The sequence below is a fragment of the Balaenoptera ricei genome, chromosome 20 (assembly GCF_028023285.1).
Source record: "Balaenoptera ricei isolate mBalRic1 chromosome 20, mBalRic1.hap2, whole genome shotgun sequence".
In the NCBI taxonomy this organism is placed as follows: Eukaryota; Metazoa; Chordata; class Mammalia; order Artiodactyla; family Balaenopteridae; genus Balaenoptera; species Balaenoptera ricei.
This window is the reverse complement of record NC_082658.1, coordinates 9,431,291-9,457,162: the sequence shown is the minus strand read 5'-3', so window position 1 is coordinate 9,457,162 and position 25,872 is coordinate 9,431,291. Positions and strand designations below refer to the sequence as shown.

Sequence of the window (25,872 nt, the reverse complement as noted above, 5' to 3'; positions counted from 1 at the left end):
AGATGCAAAGCATCCCATACTTTTTAGAACGCCCTGTTTCTCGGGCATTTATTTGGCACTTCTGTTCCAAAAACAGGGGAGTCTATCTGAGGGTTACAGATAAGGGTCCTTTTTAAAGCTGCCCACGTGGTCTCAAGTTGCACAACAGCCTCTTAGGAAGAGCTGCCTTTGCCCGTCTTACTGGGTCATCACAGAGGGTAGGTATCAGAAACAGAAAAAGAAGTTTTTATTTTAGTGCATTAATACCAATTTTAAATGGGCTAACTCTTTCTTATTGATATGCTGTGTAGGGGGGCAAATGGCATCTTTGTCTCATTTTTCTATTCATTTTGAACTGAAGGTACCTAAAGTGAAAACCTTCGTGTGTATCCCCAGGACCTGCACTGACAGGCATCTCCTCCTGCTTCTTGAGCAGGATTTCTGATTCCCTGGTCCTCCCTCACATCCAGCCCCACTTACCAAGTCCCTCAACACACAGGAAAGTATAAACAGCCTAACCAAACTGAAACCCAAGAAAAATCTCATACCCACACAAAGCATCGATTGCTCACAGCTCATTCCTCTTTCAGCAACTACTGCATGGTGCTTAAAATAGAATTCCTCTGGCTGGAGGGGTCGGTGAGATCGATTTCTGAGGTTATGGTGTGAAAATAGTCACGCTCTAACAGCATCTTGCGGATTCACTCCATCTGTAGGTGACTCCACTTTTGAGTATCATTTTTATACCAAAGGATGATAAAAGAGCAATTGAGCTTCTGGGATGGGGCGGCTTGCAGGCAGGACAATGTCCTCCAGCTTCTACTCTAAGGAGACTTAGAGAAACAGCACATGTGTTTTATCTACATAGGGAGAGGATTCCCAAATCCAATTTCTTCCAACTTTTAGTTTATCGAATGCGTGATATGCTTCTTCCATGATTAACTCACACAATCTCTGCCTTTGGTTATGTTTGTGCCAGAAAACTAAACGATAAAGCAAATATAATATCATTAGAGTAAGAATCCAATGCAAAGTCAAGTCTGCTTCTGGCTGGGGCCTCCTGCAACCCCATGAGACAACTACAGGGATTACCACCGGCACAGCTGAATGCCTGGCGAAGGTTAATGAGACACATTTCCAAGGAGCTGAGGAGAATAGGTAGATAGGTAGGTAGAATAACGATTAAAAAAATGTTCCGGAATAAAAGCGACATTAGCAGTATTCTTCTGGTTTTCTGATTGACATGTGGCACTATATTTCACTTCCATCCACCCTGGGAGGACACAGCCCTAGGCAAGATATCATGACCCCACCATGTCACTGGTTTCACTCAGATCAAGCCTATAATGGCCTTCATATTTGACTCTAAATTAACTGGGTAGTTATCTCTCTAACCCCTCACCTCACCACCTCCCAATCCCTCTCAAATTATCTGTACGTCCTGATGAAACCTGACAAAGTTCAGGGGTGAAAGAAACCGTCTCTGGAGATTCTCCCTTAATCTCATTGTTAGATTCAGAGTTTACTGTGAAGATAAGTTATTCATCAAATGTTTTATTAATTAATATTCAATGTTCTCCTGTGCCTGCAAATTGATTTTTAAGTGTCCCAGAATATTTATTTCTAAGTGCACGAAATAATCGGGCTGTATTTCAGAATCTGCTTTCACTTCCTTAGAAACATAAGTAAGGGCTACGCCTGCAGGTCTGGCTCAGACTTACCCCAGGCCTCAGGGCAGAGCTGAGGAGGAGGCTCTGCTCCAAGCCAGCTGACACCACTTCACACCCTACGCCACCAGTGAGACCCCCTGAGTCTGAGAAGGACTGGGAAGGGCAGCCTACCATCTCTGATCAAAAGGCAGGCATGGGGTATTTCTCTAGATTATTACTGTACTGTGTCCCAGCTCCAGAATGGGTTTGAACCACATCCAAATAATCCAGTTTATGAAGCTACACTGCATTTCCTAAATTAATATCAGTTTTCCTTAAGCTCATCAGGAAACTAATATTAACAAGAATGGGACAAAAAAATGACTGTCCTGGGACTTCCCCGGTGGTTCAGTGGTTAAGAATCCACCTTCCAATGCAGGGGACATGGGTTCGATCCCTGGTCGGGGAACTAAGATCCCACATGCTACAGGGCAACTAAGCCCACGCGCTCTGGACCCTTCGCGCCACAACTAGAGAGAAGGCCATGCGCCGCAACGAAGATCCCCCGTGCCGCAACTAAGACCTGATGCAGCCAAATAAATAAACTAAAACAAAACAAAACAAAAAAACTGTCCTGTAGCATTTACTTTTTTTTTTTTTTAAATAAATCTATTTTATATTTTATTTTTGGCTGTGTTGGGTCTTCGTTGCTGCGCGCAGGCTTTCTTTAGTTGTGCTGAGCGGGGGCTACTCTTCATTGCGGTGCACGGGCTTCTCATTGCAGTGACTTCTCTTGTTGCCGAGCATGGGCTCTAGGTGCTCAGGCTTCAGTAGCTGTGGCACAAGGGCTCAGCAGTTGTGGCTCGTGGGCTCTAGAGTGCAGGCTCAGTAGTTGTGGCACATGGGCTTAGTTGCTCCACGGCATGTGGGGTCTTCCCGGACCAGGGCTCGAACCTGTATCCCATGCACTGGCAGGCAGATTCTTAACCACTGCACCACCAGGGAAGTCCTGTAACATTTACTTTTATAGAACTGGACACACACAAAACCCTATGTGATTGAGAAACCATATTTTGTAAGACAGAGATCAATACCCTTAAGTGGTGATGATCAACAACTGAAAAGCAACCCAAACTCTGAGATGAGTGAACATTTTGTAAAATCAGTGTAGGTCAAGAGTGAAACTGCAGAATCTATAAAAGACCCACTCTGTAAATAGCAGAAACCTCGTCAGATAGTCATCAGGTGTGGGGCTTCATTTGGAGGGGGAATCCCAGTCGATCTGTGACAACCAGGCTGGGCAAGTGCTCAAGCCACTAGCTAAGCCACTGCCTAGCAATGCTGTCACTGCTGCTCCCATCGCTGACCTGAGCTGCCCAGGTATCACGATCCCCGACCAGGGGGGCCACAGGCTGCATGCATGAAAATGCACGGAGAGGACCCAAAGGAAGAAGCGCTCTGTTGTCACTATGAAGGGAACTGGGGAAAGGCGTGACAGCTCCTTCCGTGGCGCAAAGAACAGCTGGTCTCGAGGGCTGGGACAGCGACAGGCTCAGATCACCTGTGGTTCCTGAGAGGGATGGACTCTGCTCCCATCGCAAACGAGCGCTTGGTTCAGGTCAGACGTGTGTATCATAGGTGATGTGGGGCAGGAATAGTATCTCAATGCAGCTACCTTGTGTCGTGGGAGAATAAGAGACTAATGATATCAATGAAAAAAATTACAGAGTAACCCCCCCCCATCATCCCTTGCGATACGCTACATGTGCACTGTCTCTGCATATGGCTCAGTACGTGGAAACAATTCCTCTAAGTGTTTATCTCTGTAAAGTGGTAAAATAAAATCCACAACTGCTTTCACACCATCACCACAACTACAGGGATCACACACGTGCATAAGGCCCGAGGGCCAGAGGGGAGAACAGGAACACAGAAACAGTTACCGTGGTAGAATGGAGCACATTTTCCTTCTTCTACTTTCAGTGAGACTATGTGCAATTTGTTAAAAAAATATTATCTATAAATATTTTTCACATACAAGAAAATGATTTTGGCCCTTCCAACCAAACAGGAATGCTTTTATCCAGGGTAAAGCTCATTCTTTGTCTACTAAAAACCAGTAAGAGGAGATTCTAAGGGTAAAATATTAAAGAGGAAAAAAAAGATCAGAAATGTACGTAATGATGTCCCAATCTCTGTGGGGTGTCATGGATGTAATATTTTAGAAGTGGCAGCAGGCAAGGTATGTATTACCATCTGAGACCTCACCACTTCCTCACCACATGTGCCCTCGGTAAGCTATTTAACTGCCCAGGGATTCCTCTGTAAAATGAGGCCTTGTGGGCCGTGAGGACCACATGAGATGATGCATGAAGATGTGCCGCACGTGGCTGCCCGGTGCTGCCAGGCCACGCTTATCGCCAGGACCCCGGAGCCAGGCACAGGGCACATTTCAGCTGGAGCTTTTCCAGAAGACAATGAGCAGGGGATAAGGGGGTTCAAACTGTGACCCCTGAGGAACAGTCATGGGAACGAGGACTTCCAGAAGAAAGACTTGCATGGGTGGGACACGATAGCTGCTTTTAACTATCAGCTCTTCTTGGAGCACTTTTGTATACCTTTACTGTAATGCTAACCACAACACTAAATTTTATATTACTGGCCTCTCCCACTAGACCATATCTTAATGTTTACATCCCTTCACTTCTGGCATCAATTATCTTTCTTCCTTCTTGCTTCCCCTCATTCTCTCAAGTACTTTATCAAATTTAAGTGTCTAGAAATGTTAATCATGTATTAGTTAAAAACAGGAATCACAAATTCAAATACCCCAGGGAACCAGCCAGTTAATGTAAACAGGCCCACGTAAGAAGAATAACAGCAAAAGCTTGATGATCAATAGCTACTGCTCAAAGGCTTCAGTGCTGGGGTATAATAGGGGGTGGTGGGGAGTGTGGCAAAATAGAAAGCACACGCCTCATCCAAAGGGGACCATTCTAGCTCACTGCTGCTGTGGAAATCCAATGTATCAGAGCTTCCAGGTTTCCAAAAGAAGCCAGATTCTGGAATTTTATATGAAACATTTTCATTCAAAAATGTTGATTCAGGGGAGTTCCTTGGTGGCCTAGTGGTTAGGATTCTGGGCTTTCACTGCCGTGACCCGGGTTCAGTCCCTGGTCAGGGAACTGAGATCCCGCCAAGCCGCGAAGTGTGGCCAAAAGAAAAGAAAAAAAAAAGTTGATTCACATAAACAATGTGGGCCCAAAAGGCACATCTGTGGGACCAGGTGTAGCCCATGGACCACCAGGTTTTTGAACTTCGGTTTAGTGAAAGTGAAGTGCATGTAGAGGCTAAGACAGTCTTGAGCTCCATAAAGAATTCCTGACGTGCTGAGTTGCCAGGGAGCCTGAGAGGAGGCTGGAGGGAGGTATCTGAACTGAACACAGAAAGGAGGACAGCTCTCCTTTCACCCCAGCTGCCGAATGCTTGCAGTGGAAACCAAACAGCTGCCCACATGCCCAGGCTGCCCTAGGCAAGATCACGGCCCCTCCACCCGACCACGGCACCTCACCACCTGACACTCTACCTGCATACGTGCTAACTCACGGAGGTTTGGCCTCCCTTGCTAGACCGCACACCCACCAGGACAGGGATTCTGTCTGTTTTGCTCCCTGCTGTATCCCCAGCAACCAGAGCGCTGCCTGGCGCCTAGCAGGTCCCAGTAAACACATGCGGAATAAATGCGTATATCCACTGTGGAACTATGATCTCTGGGTCTGAATACTGCCCAGCAACCCTTCAGGGGCCCCTGGTCAGCTCTGTCCATTCTCTATATGGGCCCATGCACACCTGGCCTCTGCTCACACCTCTGCTCCAAGCCCTTGCACCCGCAGGCCGGTGTCCTCAATTCTCTGAGGAAAAAGAACACCAGAAGGTGCCCCTCACCCTCTGGTCACAGCCAGCCGGCCTCCTCTACAAGACAGATGGCGTGTCCTCTCCGACGGGATGTGGGGTCTCCTTCCTTTGCATCCATCTCCCTCTCCGCATGCCCCTTTCTATCAGCTTTTAAACACGCTTAGAACTCTACCATCTTAAACAAAAATCTCTACTCTCGAACTTGCCCCTCTGCTCACTGCCATTCTCCCACAGCTGTACCTTCAGTCCCATCTCTGGCTGAGACCCAGTCTTCCATAGCCAACCTCTGCTGTGCCCTCCACGGGACATGTCTCTCCTGTGCTCCCGGATAAGTCAGTGCATGTCACCATTATCTGCCCACCTGCCGGAGTTCTGAACCCTCTTTGCTCACCTTCCTTCTTTGCTCCCGCATCCAAATGGTTTCCAGGTCTGGCTGCCATCTCTGTCTGCACCCCCTGCCACTATTCCAACCCAGGCTGCCCCATCACACCAAACACGGCTTAGCTCAGCTCAACTCCAGCTTTGCTTCCCAGTGGTCCCCTCTTCATTTTATAGCTGAAATGATTCTACAAGTCAGTCTGATCATTCAATTTGCTTAATCTTCTCAATAGCTTCCCACACCTCTGGATACACCCCAGCTCCTTCACATGGCCTGAAAGAACTTGCCCGCTCTTGCCCTGGTCTCTTCTCTCTGCAAGGCCTTCCCGTCACCCCTACCACTTATCCCAAGCACCAACCACTCTGAAGTTTTTTGTTCCTCAAATATGCCACCTTCTCTCTTGCCTCCAGGCCTTATATGCTAGTCCCTCTATCTGAAACACTCTTCTGCACTATCACCCAATATCTGTTCACCCCCGACCCCTCATGATCAAAACCTTGGTTAGGTGCCATCCTATATGCCATACTTTGCTGGTCCGCATTCCGTAATTGTCTGGGTACTTGTCTTTCTGGAGGTTCAAAAAGGGCAGACCTTCCGTCTTCTACACAGTTACATCCCAGCACACAGTAGGTGTTCAACAATGCATTCTGATTAAATGTATGCCAAATAAAATGATAAAGGTACCAGTTCTAGAAGCGTTCATACTGGTGGGTATGAGAGCATGAGAAAACTTACAAACTATAGGGCTTTGCTGGGTGACCATAAACCACGTGCTTGAGGAGGCTGGGAGGTGGGAGCTGGATCAGGGCAGCTGGGTCTGGGATGGAAGCAGCCACCCTCGGCTGGGTCTGGGATGGAGCTCTGGTACAAGGCAGTGGAGGCGCAACACAGTCTCTCCTCATATCTGTTTCAATGATGTCCGATGGTCAAGACAATTTTTTTTTAACCCAAATCTCTGCATGTGACAGTCAACAGGCACTCAGCATCCATTCTACTGCTTTCTATTAGCCTTCTTGTATTATAGAGGCCCAAAGGTAAAAAAAAACTACACTGTAGACTCCCTTGCAGGTTGGGTTCTGGATGTAAATTCGGTTCCATATAAAAGATGATTGAGTGAGTGATCATGGAGAAAGGACTCTATCCTTAGTCTTGTCTTTATGGCATGTTTTTAACATTTAGGGATGGCATAAAACTGGAAGGGATATAACTAATATGCTAATTACAGAATCAGGGTTCAAAAAGATCTCAAGAGGCTGGGGGACTTGAACGCAAGTTTACCAGGAACAAAGTGCTACACCTGGGATCAAGCCGCCAACTGCACAAGGACACTCCTGAGTGAGGAGGTCTCACAGTGGCCTTAACAAAAAGAAAGACTTCAGATTTTAAGCTCAATTTAAGAAAACTAGTGTGCCATGGCTCAAGAAGACTAAATGAAACTTAGAATGCATTGCTAGGAGTACGGTTGTGGGAACGAGGGAGGTTAGTCTCAACTAATTCTGCACTGTTTAAACCATACTTAAAGCAATGACATCAGTTCTGGGCACGAGGACCCACAAGCTATAGCTTTTCCAGATGACAACATAATGCCCTGAGTTGGACTATCTTCTCTCTCTCTTTTTAAAAATTTATTTATTCATTTACTTATTTTTGGCTGCATTGGGTATTTGTTGCTGCATGCAGACTTTCTCTAGTTGCGGCGAGCGGGGGCTACTCTTTGTTGCAGTGCGCAGGCTTCTCATTGCGGTGGCTTCTCTTGTTGCGAAGCATGGGCTCTAGGAGCGTGGGCTTCAGTAGTTGCAGCACACGGCCTCAGTAGTAGTGGCTCACAGGTTCTAGAGTGCAGGCTCAGTAGTGGTGGCACACGGGCTTAGTTGCTCCACGGCATGTGGGATCTTCCCGGACCAGGGATTGAACCTGTGTCCCCTGCATTGGCAGGCGGATTCTTAACCACTGCGGCACCAGGGAAGTCCCTGGATTATATTCTCTTGCTGGTCCCTCCCAGCCCCGGGAGCCCAGTCCTCTCACCACTCGGGCAGACCCTTTGGACCATGGACCAATATTCAAGTCAGAGATGTGGAGCTTCTGTTAGTTCTCGAGTTACGACGTCCAGCTGAATTGAATTCTCTCTCTCTCTCTCTCTCTCTCATGGTCCAGGCTGCGTGTTTATTCTCAGTCACCATTCACGCTCCCTGTGGGCAGGCTCTGGTCTGAATCACCTTCTCTTCTCTTCCACTGCACCATCTAGTAGAATGCCTTGCACAAAGCAGGAACTCAAAACACAGATTTTAGTCTAATTTTAGCATTTTTCTTTCAACTGAAATCAAAACATGATTTGTACTGTATAATGTCATCACATTTTACAAAAATGGTTTTCTTTCACCGTTAACCACATCAGAAACACCTGTGGAGCTTTAAAAATGGCCAGTAAACAGGTTTCCCTCCAGACCAATGACACTAGCAATCTCTGAGACTGGTATCCCCCAGTCCCCAAGCTCCTGGGTAATTCTAACGAAAGCCCTCTGGTATTGAGAACCACTGGTTTATCTCATAAGGAAGTGAAGACTTGGGACTTCCCTGGCGGTCCAATGGTTAATACTCTGAGCTTCCACTGCAGGGGCACGGGTTTGATCCCTGGTCAGGGAACTAAGATCCTGCGTGCCGTGCAGCGAAGCCAAAAAAAGAAAAAAAAAAAAAAAAAAAAAAAACCAAAAAGACTTCGTAATAAGTAAACACAAACTAACATAGTGGTCTCCAATCTTTCCAAAGAGGATGTATTTCTTCTTTCCTCTCCTTTCTTTTGAAGGTGCTTAATGTTTTTTTTTTCTTGAATCAAAAGCTATCAGAGAATCCTACTTAACTTTCTTCTCTTTGGGTAACATTCAATACGATATTGTAAGGTGAAGGGCACTAAAATCAGTTTAACGTTATTTGCTACAAAAACACTAGTCGAGTATGTGTGCAAATGTAATGAGAATAGACTTTTTCTCTTTACCTCTAAAGGAACACACAGTCGCCCACGTACCTGGACCGAGCAGTGGCGATCGGTTCAGCTGGGCGCTGGCCTGGTGCGTCGGGGGCGCCTCGGCCACGTTGGCGTTGGTGCTCGTGGTGGTGGTGCTGGTGCTGGTGGTGGTGCTGACCGAGGCACTGCTCTGGATGCCCGGGTTGTTTCTGTCCCACATGTTTACAGTTTTATTGTTGTAGTTGCTCGGGTCGCCCCAAGCTGAGGTACCGTCATCAATTTCCATTTTGCGTCGAATAGATGGCGGGGAAGGTTCCTCCCAGCCCGTGGCCTCACTGCTGTCCTTCTGTTTGACAGGGACCGGCCCCCCAATCCACCCTGTTCCTGTCTGTTTAATGGAAGTGGCTCCTCCCCAGTTACTCGCGCTGCTGTCTTGGGGTTTGCTCGCCCAGTTCTGTTGGGGGCCGGGCTTTAAAGACTCTCCCCAGCTTGTCCCTGGATTCACCTTTGCATTTGTGCCATTGCCCCAGCCACTGGTCCCGGACCTTGGAGCCTCATTCCAACCAGACCCTGATCGATTACTGTCAGCATCCCATCCAGAGCCATTTTTTTTCCCATCCCCCAAGTGTCCAAGGACAGAAGACGAGTCTGCCCAATCTCCCCCACCTGCGCTCCAGGCTGGATTCGATTTGTGTCCATCTCCCCAGTTCTGAGATCTGGGTTTTTGAGGCTCACCCCAGGTGGGTGACTTGTCCTCCTGATTTACGGTCCCACTCCAAGCGTGGCCACTCTTGGCCGCAGCAGCATTATTAACAGCAGTAGAGCTTATCGTGTCCCCCCAAACCCCGGGGCCATTTGGCGCTTTGCTGCTGCTATCTCCCCAACCTGTGTTTGCTGGCGCAGCAGCAGGTGGTGAGCTGACCCACCCCGATACTGAAGAGGTATTTGTACTGTTCATGATGGACCCATCGTTCTTCCCCCCTGAGTTTGAAGGCTGAGTAGCTGCACAACCCCAGGCCTCTGTCCCATTGTCATTCTTTCTCTCAGACCTTGGGGATTCTTCAAATTCCCAGGCAGTGTTTTGCTTTACTGGAGTCTGTCCCCAACCAGTATTAGACAGAACTCTTGGGTCAAGATCGTTCCTTGGCAATTGGATGTGCCCTTGGTCTAGAATCCCTTTGTCTCGCCTTCGGCCTTCTGTTCCTTCCCTCCCAGCGCTTCCTTCGTTGTGGCTGCCAGAACCGTCGCTGCTTCCTTCACTTGCTGTCGTTCCAGAAGACGCAGCTTTGGCCCAAGAGTTCGTGTGTTCGCTGCCAGGCTGCGTGGCAGGATTCTGGCTGCCGACACTAGGACTCTCCCACCCTGTTGATCCTTTCCCATTGATGTCGCTACTGGAATGCTGGTTTGGGGGCTTTCCCCAGTCCCCGTTCACCCCGTTAGAGGGGCTTCGGCTGGGGTGGCCCCAAGCTCCCGAATGGAGGTTACCGACGCCATGGTTGCCACTGCCCCGCCCCCAGGCGAGGATGCCAGGACCGGCAGGAGGTCCCGAATCCCACGCGTTCCCTCCGTTTCCCTCCTTGTGCACAGCACTGCTGGAGCCATTCTGCTTAGCACTTGATGCTGAGTTCACAGTGTCGCCATTCCCCTGATTGAACCCAGAATTGCTATTTCCTGTGGCAGGGTTACCTGGGGACAGTCCCCACACAGAACTGCTGATTCCTTCGCTGCCACCCCCACTGACTTGAGAAACTGATGATCCGTTAGCACCAGGAAGGCCTTGCAGGTGGGGCGGGATGATGGCCCCCACACCAACAGCCATGCCCCAGTTTGGCAGTCCGTTTGTCTGCACTGCATTGATAGGGTTTGGTGAAGAGTTCAGGGGGTTAGTGTTATTTGGTCCATCAGTGTTAAGGTTCTGAGGTTGTACGCTGAAAGACACATTCTGAGAAGTGGACGTTTGTGGTTCTGTGCTCTCTTGCGGCAGCAAGTTTCCCCAAGCACCTAAAGTGCCCGCTGGGTTCCCATTCTGGTTGCCCATGTTTTGACCTATGGCACTGACTGGACTGCAAATACTGGAAGGGTTGCCTGTCGCCACAGTTCCTTCATGTCCAAGTACAGGCCAGGCAGCTGGGTTGGCGTTGGGATTAAGGTTAAGATTAATGCCAGCATTGGAGTTGGAAGCACCCCAGCAATTCTGACTTCTCCCATCTCCGATCATGTTGTCCATCTTTCCATCCCCACCACTGAGGGAGCAGTGAGCCAGGGCGGAGCTGGAGCCCGTGGCTACGCCCCACACTCTGGCTGCGTTTCCATTACCGTTTGCTCCCCCCGCCCCAAGGGCACTCTGATTAGAAGGGCTTTGGACGAGCGCGCCATTGGTGCCGTTATTGCCGTTCGCCTTCTTGGTTTGTCCAGTGAAGCTGCCCTGGGCACTGCCTGTAGCCATGCTACTGTTCTCTGAGCCACAGCTGGAGGTACAGTCAGTGTCTGTCGTACATTCTGAGGCAGACTCAGCCTCTGTTCCCGTGATGGAAGGCCACGCCTCCTTATCGGTCCTGTCTATTATCACTTTATCCCAGCTGCCGTTGGCTTCGCTTCTGTAAGTGGGCTGCTGTCCCCAGTGGGAACTTTCATAATGCTCTGCCAGCCCGCTGTGGCCGATTTCTGAAAAAGATGAAACAAGTTCAAAGTTAGATTTTCCTCCCACTTATCAGTGAATCAACTGTTAAAACTAGTCTTTGGGGGAAGCTCTTTATTTCGAGTTTTCAATTCTGAATGACAAGTACTAAAAAATGACTTCAAGAAAAAAGTTGTTTGTCTTCTAAGTAGCTCCCATTCAAAAAAGAGTTATTCTTTAATTCTCAGCGCTACACCATACTATTGAGAAGATTCACAACGCACATTAGCACAGGAGCATCTCTGAAAGCATTTGTAGTAAAGAAAGTGGCTTAACTGGAAGCAGTTTGGAATCTATGCGACGGTGCAACACCTGTGAATACTCAGCTTCTGGGAAACGCTGGCTACAACACTGAAGCGCGCATGGATGCTGAGTGCAATTTGCAGTTCTTTTTAAGACTTCTAATGAGTCACAGTATTAGATAGAAGTCACACAGCTCATTTGGTAGAAAAGAATTGTAAATGCCCCGCAGAATCATATAACAGAACCAATGTTTTGGGGGTGGGGGATGGAGGGAGAGAGAGAGAGAAGAGGTTTTAGAAAATGATCTCTCACGTTATCAAGGGTACAAGAGTTAGAGCCATTTGATTACATTTATACTACTTTATCTGTTATTACCAGTGATAATGGTTTATCCTGCTTTCCTGTGCATTAATAAAAAATATTCTCAGCCCTATATCTGGTATCTTCTCAGATCTCTATGGATTCCTTCTACATTTGCTTTCTACTTCCTTAACTTAGTCTTTTCTTTGGAGATTCCCAGAATAACTTTATACGATATCTTCTATAGTATTTATATCATTTCACTCTTATGATCCTTTTAAAGAAGCTAGTATTTGGTATCTGTATTTTATCTCCTATAATTTCCTAATTTTTTGAGGATTTCTAACATTGCAATCAAACTTATATTCCAATGAATTTTCCAACAGACTTTATTCGAAGTATGCATCACTCAAGACCTCACACAGTTTAGAAATCCTTGACAGTTTCTTTAAATAGTATGATATACAGATAATTGCAATTAAATATTTCTTCTCTTTTAGAACCCTTTCATTATTATGTTCTCTGCAAATTAATTTCAACAAGAAAAATCTTACTCATGAACAGTAAAACTGTTCTTTTGTAGTTTGATGGAGCTAAAAGAAAAGAGGAAGTATTCAAAGAATTATCACTATCACTAGAAAGAACATACTAAAACTAACTTCAATCTTAAAAAAAAACCCCCAAAACAAATGACTTTTGTTGCCTGATTTAAAAGGAATGTAATGAATTTAGAATGATGGTCTAGGTGATTCTAAAGTAGGCAGGTTGGGACTTCCTTGGCAGTCCAGCGGTTAAGGTTCCGTGTTCCCAGTGCCGGGGGCACGGGTTCAATCCCTGGTAGGGGAACTAAGATCCCAAATGCTACATGGCGTGGTCAAAAAAAAAAAAAAATCAACAGTGTCGCTTGTAAGAGGTTTTTATTCTTCTTTTTAAAAAAGTTTCGGCAGCATGGGGTCTTCGTTGTTGCACGCAGGCTTTCTCTAGTTGCAGCAAGCGTGGGCTTCTCACTGTGGTGGCTTCTCTTGTTGTGGAGCACGGGCTCTAGGTGCGTGGGCTTCAGTAGTTGTGGCGCACGGGCTTAGTTGCTCCGAGGTATGTGGGATCTTCCCAGACCAGGGCTTGAACCTCTGTCCCCTGCATTGGTAGGCAGATTCTTAACCACTGCACAACCTGGGAAATCCGAGGCTTTTGTTCTTAAGAAAATAAAGAAGTAAATATTAAAAAAAAAAAAGTAGCCAGGTAATTCCAGGTGAAAACTATAAAGGGAAAATGAAGATAGGCAACAGAAAACTTTAAGTATCTAAATTACCATAAAACAACGAAGTTCTTTATTGCCAAATATTGATATTAGGGGTTGGTTCTGCTACCCTGGTTTATGACAATTTCCTCTGTTGGTTTTGCCTATACTATAAAAACTAGCTTATGTAATAACCAATTTAAAGAGATCAATGAGGGCTTCCCTGGTGGCCCTCAAAATAAAGAGATCAATGAGTCACTCATCATTTAACAATGAAAATAAGACGAAGTTAAAAAACAGAGATTATCCCTAAATGCCCATCGACAGATGAATGGATAAAGGTGTGGTACATATATACAATGGAATATTACTCAGCCATAAAAAGGAACGAAATTGGGTCACTTGTAGAGACGTGGATGGACCTAGAGACTGTCGTATAGAGTGAAGTAAGTCAGAAAGAGAAAACAGATATATATTAATGCATATATGTGGAATCTAGAAAAATGGTACAGATGAACCAGTTTGCAAGGCAGAAATACAGACACAGACATAGAGAACAAACGTATGGACATCAAGCAGGGAAAAGGGGGGTGGGATGCATTGGGAGAGTGGGACTGACATATATACACTAATATGTATAAAATAGATAACTAATGAGAACCTGCTGTATAGCACAGGGAACTCCACTTCGCTGTACAGTAGAAACTAACACAACATTGTAAAACAACTATACCCCAATTAAAAACAAACAAACAAACAAAAACCAAAGATTATCACTTTTTGTCAGCAAACCTACCACAGTTCACTCTACCTCGGTCCTGCCTGGGCAGGGACAAGGTTTACCCAAAGGCAGGCCACCTACCTCTTGACTAGGTCGGCACTCACTGCAACCTGCACCCAGGAGTAGGAGGTTACCAGCCTGGCCTAGCAAGGTTTTGTATCCATAATGCTTGCCACATATTAGGCAACCAATAAACGTTTGTTGGACAAACAAAAGAATCAATGTATAGAACCAAACATGAGTTTTAGCTAAAGCCACCAATTAGCTGAACAATCTTAAGTCATTTCTCAACTCTACAAAGATGATGATGAACTAACTACATAAGCCCTAAGGTTCTCAGCTCTAAAATTTATAATCTAGAGCTTATATATACTACATAAGAATCACACAAAAAGATACCTAGCAACATATCTGACATTGTCAATCTCAACTGTAATACTGGAGAGAAGATTTTTTTTCCGGTAAAATATACAAAATATAATTTTCCATTTTAACCCTTTTTGAGTATATAATTCAGCAGTGTTAAGTACATTCATTTTGTGAAACCATCACCACTATCCCTCATCCTAAGATGAAACACCATACCAGCAATACACCAGGGTTCCAATTTCTCCACATCCTTGCCAACACTTGTTATATTCTGATTTTTGAATAACAGCCAGCCTAATGGGTGTGAAGTGGTATCTCATTGTGGTTTTGATTTGCTTCTCCTTAATGATTAGTAATGGTGAGTATCTTTTCACATGTAAAGCAAAGACATTTTTATAATCAAACTGATTTATTTCATTTAAAATGAACAATCAAAGAACTACATTGTTTGCATATAAAAAAACCATAAAACCCAATGAGTTTTCTTCAATAAATAATGTAAAACAATTCCAAAATATGCCATCCTCCTACTCAGATGGTTTTGTTTTGGAATTTTCTACAAATATTTATAATCAAAACATAAAACTGTAAATAATAAATATTATTTAATTTCTGACATTATGAGATGATAAAATGTAGGGGCAATGTTGTTGCTTGTGAGAAAAATAAATCTAGATCATTACATTTTGAGCTATATAACATTCTACATAACATTTTACAAGATAAAATAATTTATAAACTTCTCTATGAGATAGAGAGAGGGTAAGGCAAGTAATGAATTTAATACAGTAACTAGGGAATTCCCTGGAGGTCCAGTGGTTAGGACTCCACACTCTCACTGCCGAGGGCCCAGGTTCAATCCCTGTTTGGGGAACTAAGATCCCACAAGCTGTGCAGTGCAGCCAAAAAAGAAAAAAAATACAGTAACTAAACCTGAAAAGGGGAGATGGAAAACGAGGAGAAAAATTACGTGAAGAACACTGAATCAATATGCTGATAAATACCTGAATTCTCTACTTTCATGGATAGTCCTTTGCCCTTAGAGCTTTACAAGAGCAACAAAGGGCCAAGGACCAAAGGCTAACGTTGGAATTAAGGAGATAATCCTGCGAGAAAAAGGATTTTTTTCATTCACATAAATTTAAAAAATCCCAAATTTCAAGAAAAATATTAGTCATTAGGTAAAAAAAATACACATCCATAAAGGTGTACCAAAGGTATGTAGCGGCGCCGCGCAGCCTGGGCTCTTTCTGACAAGTGCGTCCGCCTTCTGAAGGGACGGCCCCCACAGTGATCAAGTTCCACCGCTCAGTCCTTCCCTGGAGTGGAGAGGAAGAGCTCAAGGGCAGCAGAGCCAGTTCAACACCAACGAGGCAGTGCTGGCAGGAGCCCCAGCACCCGAGACGACAGAGGGCACGATGAAGTCTCGCCTGTGCGTTTACACACTGGAGTCTCTAGGACACTTTGACTTACTGAGACTGGATTCTCCTATGAGAATCTAGGAGAATTTCTAACTGTCTCCCCCAGACCCATTCCTGCTCCTCTCCAGTCTCTTCTCAGTAATGCACCGAATAGTCTTTCCAAATGGACCTCCAGCAGATCATGAATGCCTACTCACACACTTCAAAAGGCTCTTAACATCAAAACTACGAGGTATCACCTCACACTGGTCAGAAATGGCCATCACTGAAAAGTCTACAAATAATAAATGCTGGAGAGAAGAAAACCCTCCTACACTGTTGGTGGCAATGTAAACTGGTGCAGCCACTATGGAGAACAGTATGGATGTTCCCTAAAAAACTAAAAATAGAGTTACCATATGATCCAGCAATACCACTCCTGGGCATATACCCAGACAAAACTATAATTGGAAAAGATACATGCACCCCTATGTTCATGGCAGCACTATTAGAATGTCTAAATGTCTAAATGTCCACTGACCGAGAAAGAAGATATCATATGATACCACTTGTATGTGGAATCTAAAAAAAAATTATACAAATGAACTGATTTACAAAACAGAAACAGACCCACAGACATAGAAATCAAACCTAAGGTGACCAAAGGGGAGGGGGGGAGGGATAAATCAGGAGTTTGGGATTAACAGATACACACGACCATATATAAAATAGATAAACAACAAGGACCTACTGTATAGCACAGGGAACTATATTAAACTATAACAGGGACAGATACACACTACCATATATAAAATAGATAAACAACAAGGACCTACTGTATAGCACAGGGAACTATATTAAACTATAACAGGGAACACTGGTGTAAGAGCAGCTCTGGGAAGGAGAGAAGAAAAGGAGACGATGGACTAAGATCCAGACATACTGAGTCTGGGGTGCTTGCAAGACCTCCGAGTGGATCCGTTCTCAGTCCTGGGAGAAGCAAGTCAGAAGCTCAGACGTTAATGTGCAGTTCATCAGCAGTCCCTCCGTGGGGACTCATGCATCCTTGCAGGTGCTTCATCCAGCTCCTTAAAAGGCCGTTAGCACCACTCTTCTCCCCTCTTCACTCCCCTCCATCACCTGCTTCAGCAGCTGGATCAAGTGGGGGCGACGTCCAGCAAGCACTGGGGAATCTATGGGCTGTCATCCACTCAACGGGACACTTTTCTCAGAGGCGAGAATGTGTCTGCAAGTGGTGCACGCCACGAGACCAGTGCTCCTAACTCAAAGGTGAGCTAAATGTTCTGGAACTCGGTACAGATGGTGGGAAAGGAGACGAGAGAGAGAAGGCTAGAGGAAAGGAGATAAAAGAGGGAAGGAGGTGAAAGCGTGAGATGAAATGTCCCCCCCTGGGAATTCCCTGGCACTCCAGTGGTTAGGACTTGGTGCTTTCACTGCTGTGGCCCTGCGTTTAATCCCTGGTCAGGGAGCTAAGATCACTCAAGCTGTGTGGCGTGGCAAAAAAAAAAAAAAAAAAAAGGAAGGAAGGAAGAAAAAAAGAAATGTCCCCCAAACACCACGGGAGTTTTACTGAACGGGTACTTACACCTGTGTTTTAGCACAGAAGGTATAAAGGACAGGGGGTCACTGCTACTAAAGGAACCTAAAGGAGAAGCTCAATTCTCACCAGTGCATGGAACAGCTCAAGTCCATTTTCAGGTGAGGGCTTCTGTCCTAAGCTTGCAAAGACGGCCACCCTTATATAAGGAACTATTTGGAGGGGCTTAAAGTGAGGCTAACAAGTTAATTTGCTATATACATTTATACGTGTTATTACTATGTAAGCCACTAAAAATATTTTTCTACTTAAAATGTTTTTAGTTGTAATGAAAACAGTGGATAAGGAAACAAAATGAAAGAGACAAATATTACGATGTTTTTCATTGTAATTAAACTTAAAGAACACCAAAATGATATATGGATTTTTCCAAGATAATACCACTTCTGGGGGTGTTAATAGGGTCAAAATGAACATTAAATACATTAAAAACCAAAAAGTTAAGGCTAAATGGTAAAAATTACTCTATGCCTTGGTTCTACAATTTGATTTTCGGCCTTACTCCTTAGTGTTCCCAGTTCTGGTACATTAAAGAAAGCTCTTAGCCCCAGGAGCTTTCTTTACAGGATCCCCTCTTCCTACAGTTTGGGGCCCCGTACAGAGCCTGTTCCTGTGTGACTCCAGTCACAGTGTCCCCAGATGACAGTTCCCTGAGACACTCACATTCTGCTGAACATGCATGTTCAACAGCCCTACTGATGAGCTTACAAGCACTGCACAGATGAACAAGACCTGGTCTCCCCTCAAAGAACTTTCTGTGCCGAGCCAGGCATGATGCACAAAGGTGCCACTCTTTGCTTTAGTTGTTTATTTTCCTTCTTTCATTTTATCTTGTTTTCTCATTTTTTCCTTCTCAAAAAGTTTTAAAATGGGAATCAACTGTGTCCTATGTACTTTAATATAAAAAAAAAAAAAAATAGTCTGGGGACTTCCCTGGCAGTCCAGTGGTGAAGACTTGGAACTGTCAATGCAGAGGGTGCCGGTTTGATCCCTGGCTGGGGAACTAAGATACCGCATCCTGCGCAGCCAAAAAAAAAAAAAAAAAAAGTTTGCTTGTGCTCCGCAACAAGAGAGGCCGCAACAGTGAGAGGTCCGCGCACCACAATGAGGAGTGGCCCCCGCTCGCCGCAAGTGGGGAAGGCCCTCACACAGAAACGAGGACCCAACACAACCAAAAATAAATAAATAAATAAATAAATATTGCAGTGCTGTCATAAAAAAAAACAAACAAACAGTTTGAACACATAAATGCATTTAAAAGCTGGAAAGGACTTGAAAACTCGAAAGCAGAAAGTTATGATTTTAATGCAATATTTATGATTTTCAAATATAGACTTAAGTTGATTTGAAAATACCACTCACCGTCTTCCTAGAGCAGTGGTAAAAACCAAACAACAGAAAACAAAGAGCAGAACCTATTTCCCCAACACACAAAGGAGTTAAACCTAAAGCCACTTGGGAAAAATTAGGCTTTCCCCACTCCCCACCATCCTTTCCCCACTCAGACTCCTTTAAAGTTTTCTGTGGGTCTCTGAGGAGCACAGTTTGATTAGTTCTGTTCTGGGGACTCCCTAAAGTCTCTCCTCTCTTGCCCCTCATCGTCATCATCACCAACATCACCATCACATCAACAGCATGATCACTCCCACCACCACCACCACCACCACCATCACCACCAGTAGCAGCAGCAATACCCCACCACCACCACCACCACCACCACATATTCTGACACTAGAATTTATCCCCAAAATGAAAACGTTTTACATTTTTAAGACTATGACTCTCTTTATGTTTAAAGCACACCATTCTTCTTGGGAGAATTTATGACTTCAAGAATATTTGAATAACATGATTCTCATAAACCGAAGTCTCCTGACTGTGCTATCAATTCAAAAATCCATCTTTTAGCTATAGTCTAAAAGACTCTATGAAAGAAATTTGTGAAATGACTGACTTCTGGGAACAGGCATTTTGAAATGAATGAAAGCTCTAAAATAAACCAAGACTGAATTCTCTTGTAGGTTATTCTCAACTCTCCAGTATAAGCCCAGGAACTGTTAAAGGCTAAAATCCAGGCATCTGTTATGCAGCAAGTTTGAGAGAGTTTATAAATAAGTCTTCCTATCCCTAAGACATCACATATTTCAGAGCACTTTGACGTTCTAAGTATTTCCACACACATTAAATTAACCGAAACTTACAAATTACATCTGTTTTACAGATGGGGAAACAGAGGCTCAGAGGCCAGATTTGGAAAAGGTGTTATAACCAATAACCAGTAAGGCCTGAACAGAAATGCCTATCTTCAGGATAAAATTCTAGTGCTCCATCCATTACAACACTCTATCACCAAATGTTAAATTCACTTTTTTCCTGCTGTTTGAATGGTTTACACGTTCTAAAAATAGGTGTCTCTATAAAAATGCAAGTAACATAAACAGTCTTAAGTGATTAAATTAAAAAGGATCACACGATAGCATGGTTTAAAGAAAAAAAGCTTTCTTCTTTTTTTAAATTCCAAAATGTTACCATGTAAAGATAAAATTTTCAAGAAAAAGTATTTAACAAAGAGCTTCCTAAAGCTACAGTAAGCGAACTTTTAATTAGGTATCAAATTAATCAGATAGGGAAGTGTGGACAAGATTTACTCAGAAGATGCTTAATTATTGCTAACACTGACAAACAGTACGTAGTCCATTCCTTCTCACCGCAGTCCTTTTAACCGAAATGACAGAATAATAAATTATAAAGTCATTCCAAATGCCTTCCATAGTTGAAAACACATGAGTGTTACGCTTACTGATAACACGCATTCCTCGGTTTCAAGGGGCGGGATCATCGTTAACCACCGTTTTCAGCTTTGGAGAACCGAAGCCACCTCCCTCTCCACTGCCCTGAGTGTGCGTAAAAATCTTGTGGAGAAAGTGCTCTGAGTTCAGAATTCCGTCACTGGACAGACTCCGAGGCATCTCCTCCGTCAACTTCTATCAATGCAAGGAATTATGAAATGCAGAACCGAGTGAAAGGTTTACTGAAAACAATAATGAAACTGTCCAAAAGAAAACGCTTATTGCCTTGTTTTTCTTCAGAACGGCAGGAAAACGAGGCTGCTTCCTCCGGGGTCAGACCCTGTGAGAAGCACCGCCGAGCGGGGCGGCCGGGGCGGCGGCGCGGGGCCCGGAGCAGCTCCGCGCGCCGCGGCGGGGGCGCCATCTTACGCGTCGTCTGCGCGCCCCTCGCGCCCCGTCCGAGGCCCGGGAGAAGCAGCTGCTGCTGTCTGCTCCGTGTCGGCTCTGTTTCTGCGGCTCGGCGGGCCGCGGGGGCGAAAGTACCTGCGGAGAGGGGCCGCCCACCCCCTGGACACGCTACCTTGCGCGCCGGACGCCCGGGCGCCCGCATCTAGGGCGGCGCGGGTTCCCAGCTCCACCCTGTCGCCGCGCGCCCCGGGCCGCCGGCTGTCGCCACCGGGAGGCTCCGTGCGGGCTGCGCCCGGCGACCTGCAGGCGCCCGCGGGCCAGGAGCCGGCGTTGCCCTTCCCTTCCCGGGAGGGAGCCGATCACCCCCTCCAACGGGAGGGGCGGGGGGAGGCATCCTCGGAGAGGATTTGAAAGCTTTGATTATCTAATTGCAGCTGACACTAAACCGATCTTCCTGCCTCTTAAAATTCGTTCAGTTGTCACAACCATTTTCACTTCAGGACCCAGTTACAGCAGCACCAGAGCCACTTTTCCTCTGTTTTTTGAAAGTCTGCCAAAAGAGTAAGGGCGCGTTGCCCATTGGCTGCATGCAAATAAACCGCTGCCCTTTCCTACTCCTTTGTGTTCCGTTCCTTCCTCTTTCCCGCTTTTCCTGAACACCCACTAAACGTTCGGCATACCAACACTAGCTATAATTTTCTAAATGAGCCCCATATGTAAATTGGCACGTGTCCAACTGCTTACTTTCCTGCTTCTACCTACAAAAGATCTAAGTAGCAAACACTACCGCGTATTAATCAAAACCTCAGTTTATGAATGTACAAAGCAGCCACCAAAACAATACATTGTTCTGCCTTAAGCGCAGTGAGAAAGAGTTTTTCCTCTTTTAAAAAAGATAAAAGCTCTCAAGTGTTTCAAGCTGGAGTTGTACTGCAGGTTGGCAAAAACATAGTCTGAATAGAAAATAACATTTTTCTGGAAGCTTAATAGGGTGAATCACTACACTTATATACGACTATATACACTTATCAGTTAAAATTTTTGCCAATCGGCTAAGTGACAAGGTCACACAGCGGTCGTGGGTCTGGAAAACGAATCGGACCTGTCTCTCGACCACGCTGCCACACTGCCTCCGTGCCCGGGGACGCCAACCTAGGTCCCTGTGCTGATTCCACTAGGACACGGGATGGCGTCCCAGCAATGCTTTGCATTGACAAAATCAAGCGAGCTCTTTGGAAGCGGGTTTGAGTTGGAGATTCCAGGGGAAGGACCTTAGAAGTCTCATTTTAGGTGAGAAATGGAAGTACTGGCTGTGGCATAACCAGTGCCGGCTGCCAGGACTTCCCCTTCAGTTCAGAGTTCCTTTCACTTTGCTCAACTAGTCACACAGAGGAGGTTCAGACACTGTCCTTTTAGGATACAATACAGGTTACACAGTGTACAGTGCGTGTGAGGCTGCATGTTGTGGACCAATGGAGTATCCTACAGCTTCAAGAGGAGCTTGAGGACAGAAATACTCAAGGGGCTTCACGGAGGGTGGGTGACTGTGATTTGCAGACAGAAAGGGGCAGGGCGATCAGGTGTGTGCACGTGCTGGGAAAGGCAACACTGAGTGTGGCCTATTTGTGAAGCCATACGGAAACAATCCCCATCAGAACGGAAAGCAGGACCTGGGGACAGAAGGAAACATGCTGGCTGGACAAGGCTGGGAAGGGCACTGAGCCAGGCAGAGAGACGGAGACTGCATTAGGAACTAGGAAACCAGGACAGGTTTCCGAGGGGACCGCTGAAGCTGTGATACCAGAGACTGCTGGTGAAGAGATGAAATTGGTGTAAAACAAAGACTTTTGCTTGGGAGCCAAAAAAATCAATCATTTCTTATTTTATTAATATAAATATATAGATTGATTCCATTTCTCAAGATGTTTTGATGTATAAAATGATGATTTAGTCTTCACTGTATATATTTTAAAAAGTACAAACAACTAGGAATAACTTTCTGGAGAAGGTTATTATAATTACAGAGCCAAATATTTTATTAAAGAATATTACTTTCATATAAAATTTTACTGAATCAATTTCTTGATTACTTTCTACTTATCTAAGAAGATACCAGTAACATCTTGCACACCTCTCGCATTTGGTGAGAACACTGATGCAAGACTGCCAACTAATCTTACAACGATGAGATAAGCCCAGAAAAAAGCAGGGCTGTTACACTTCTTTTTCAGTTTTTCTATATAAGCGTCTTAAATCAATACCCCAAGCTATACAGCTCTGACTATACAGTCTTCGTCTCTGTTAAGACTGGTCGGAGAACCATATTTCAGTGTGGAAAGTAACCATATGTTTGACTATAAACTGGTTGCAGTTAAGCAGATGGGATTATATTCAATGAATATATTTGATCATTTCTTTTCTTCCTAGCTTTTTGCTGAAAATCACTGACCTACATCCCCTCTACCAGGAATTTAGCAGATGAAAGTAAAGACTATTTGAAGAGACATGGCAAAGCTGTCTAAAAATATTTGTTCCAAATAAAACCACAAAGTCATGGTTTTGAGAAATTCTGCTATAAATACTTCTATGTCATGCTGGAATTATTCCCCATATAAAAAGGCAGCACATGAAGGAAAACAAATATTAATATGAATTGTGACATGTTTCTTTTAAATTCTAATCTAACACAAGAAGCCTCCCTGACTCTCTCATTACAGACCTGAATTTCACTACCATCAGCAAATACGCTTTCCAAGCTAGAACCACTGCCAATTGTTAGTTAAATTACTTGAGACGTAAAGATTTAAGAAAATAAGAGATTCATGGCAGTCGAACACATGTACTTTGCTCTCTTCCAAAAATTTCCCTAAAACTCCAGTAAAGAAATTTTTAAAAGTGTAAATCCATGAGGTCAAGAAGATGGGAACAGGAGAGAGAGGAGATGAGAGATGCTGACATTCTGGAAGCTGGAAAGCTAATGAGCAAGTGGCGAGCTCTCCTGGGAGCCCAGAGAAAGTTGGCGTTGAACTGCAGGCAAGGACACAACAAGCAGCGGGCGGCGTAGAGCCCCAGACACCGCAGGGGCCGAGCACGGGGAGACAGCAGGCAGGGTTGCCTCAGGATGCTTGAATAAGTTACTCAGAAACACCACTCCCCATAAAATGCTATTACCTCCCTGCACAGAAAGTATGTGTGCAGTCATGAGATATCCTAGTAACCTGAGGAAAAAGGGTTTTATTTAGAAGTGTTCACTGCAGGGTTCTAAAGCATCTGCCTTGACAGATTTATATGTACTGACATAGACCTTTAGTTTCTGGTGAGCAACAAACTCAGCTGAAGTAGCTAATTGCCATCTGAAAGTGTATGAGGAACAATATAAATAAGCAGGGGGAACCAGAAGTAAACCTTAAAATCTAATTGAAATGAATCAATCTATCATCTAGCTAGCAAGCTTTACTAAGTGTATAGTAAACATGGATCACAATATGTCCATTTCTATTTCTGGGCAGCAAGTTGAAAGTAGCAAGCAGTTTCTCAGACAGAAAGAAGGCCGGGTTTGGTGCGGTTTACCTGGCTGGGGCTTGCTGGCGTGCGGCTGTGCTCCGGCTCCAGGCAGCGGCGGAGGGCTCAGCCCTGCAGGCCCAGCACCCGGGGTGGGGCTCACGCCGGTCGGAGCCCCCGTGGGCAGTGGCTGGCCTCTCCTTAACAGCTGCTTCTGTTCTTGCTGGCGGAAGCGTGGGGGCACCTCGCGAGGCAGGTAACGGGATGCAGCTGGCTGCTGGCCGCCGGCAGACGCACGTTTGCCATTGCTGCTGCTGGAGAGAGTGCTGGTGGAAGTACTGGTACTGGTCCCGGCAGGTTGGGGCTGGCTTGAACAGGTCTTAGTAGGTTCTGGCACTAGAAGGAACAAAAGGAAAAGACCCCAACACTTTAGTATCACCTCCTTCAACCCAAACCAAAGAAAACAAAACCAAAAACTGAGGAAGAAATGACAATGGAGAGCTTTGGAATCGAACTGCACCAAAGCCCAGAGTTCCAGGCTTGAGACCCAGTTGTCCTATAAATGAACCTCGATCCTGAGCTGTGCTCTTGGCCAGTTTCCTCATCTATAAGACAGGTGATCACACTGGGTTAGAGCAGCAGCTCTTCAGCTTGAGCTGGAGTCAGGTTAAAGGCCTGATTCCTAGGCCCCGCCTGGGGAATTCACTTGGTTGGAAGGGAGGGGAGACTGCAAATCTGCATTTCTGATAACTTCCCAGGTGAGGGTGATGCCCCGGGTCCTGGGCCCAACTTTGAGAAAAACTGCTCTCAGTCTGTGTTTCTCAAATTTAAGGGATCATTAGATGTCCATGAATTTATATATATATTTGTTTTAATTCTAAAGACAATCTAAAAAAAAAAAAAAAATATATATATATATATATGCATTCTGGGTTATCTGAATAATTAAGGCATTTGTGGTGATGGTATCTATAGCACCACTACACGCCTCTCAGATTTATTGGAAAAGAATGCAGGTGGGCTAATTTGCAAATGATGCATTAGGTGAAAGCCAAAATGCTATCAGAGTATGCTGCATAAACACAGGTTTCACAGCAATGTAAACAGAAAAAAGGAGCAGGAGAGTTGAGGGACAGTCCTGCTAGTGAGCATGCCACATGCAAAAGGTGATCTGAGTGGTGACCGTGGCTCCGACCGGCGTGAGCCCCACCCAGGGTGCTGGGCCTGCAGGGCTGAGCCCTCCGCCGCTGCCTGGAGCCGGAGCACAGGCCCGTCAAGTGCCAAAGAATCTGAGCCTCAAGTTCATTTCCATCTTGAATTTGAAACATTAATATCCAGAATATTATGTTATCCTGTTATTTGAAAAAAACTTTTTTCGACTTAATTTATATATGTCTTTGATTTCAGAGTTGAGTAAAAGCTATGTGCAAAACGAGTTTATACCTAGTTCTCTGTATATCTTGTTTGCATAAGTAGCATTATAAAAACCTTTCCAGTCGACACTGTTTGCCTTTTATTATCCCTTGCGAGCAGCCTGCATTTCTCACCTCCCGCAATGGGTTCTGCTGTCCACCCCGCGACCCCACTGTACACAGTCAGTATCCGCGAGGCCGCTGCCCAGTTTTTCTGTCACCCTGCCTGGCAAACCCTCAATTCTGGATGAAG

General features: G+C 45.2%; 1 protein-coding gene across 5 annotated transcripts in view; it reads right to left on the bottom strand.

Moving 5' to 3' along the window:
• TNRC6C (trinucleotide repeat containing adaptor 6C) overlaps positions 1 to 25,872 on the bottom strand; it is a 133,853-nt gene that overhangs the window by 39,305 nt on the left and 68,676 nt on the right. For all 5 annotated transcript variants that reach the window (XM_059908718.1, XM_059908719.1, XM_059908720.1 and 2 more), the window contains exons 4-5: positions 24,277 to 24,603; positions 8,945 to 11,548 (exon numbers count right to left, since the gene is read on the bottom strand). In XM_059908718.1, the coding sequence (XP_059764701.1) occupies positions 8,945 to 11,548; positions 24,277 to 24,603 (2,931 nt within the window). The remainder of the gene's footprint in view (positions 1 to 8,944; positions 11,549 to 24,276; positions 24,604 to 25,872) is intronic.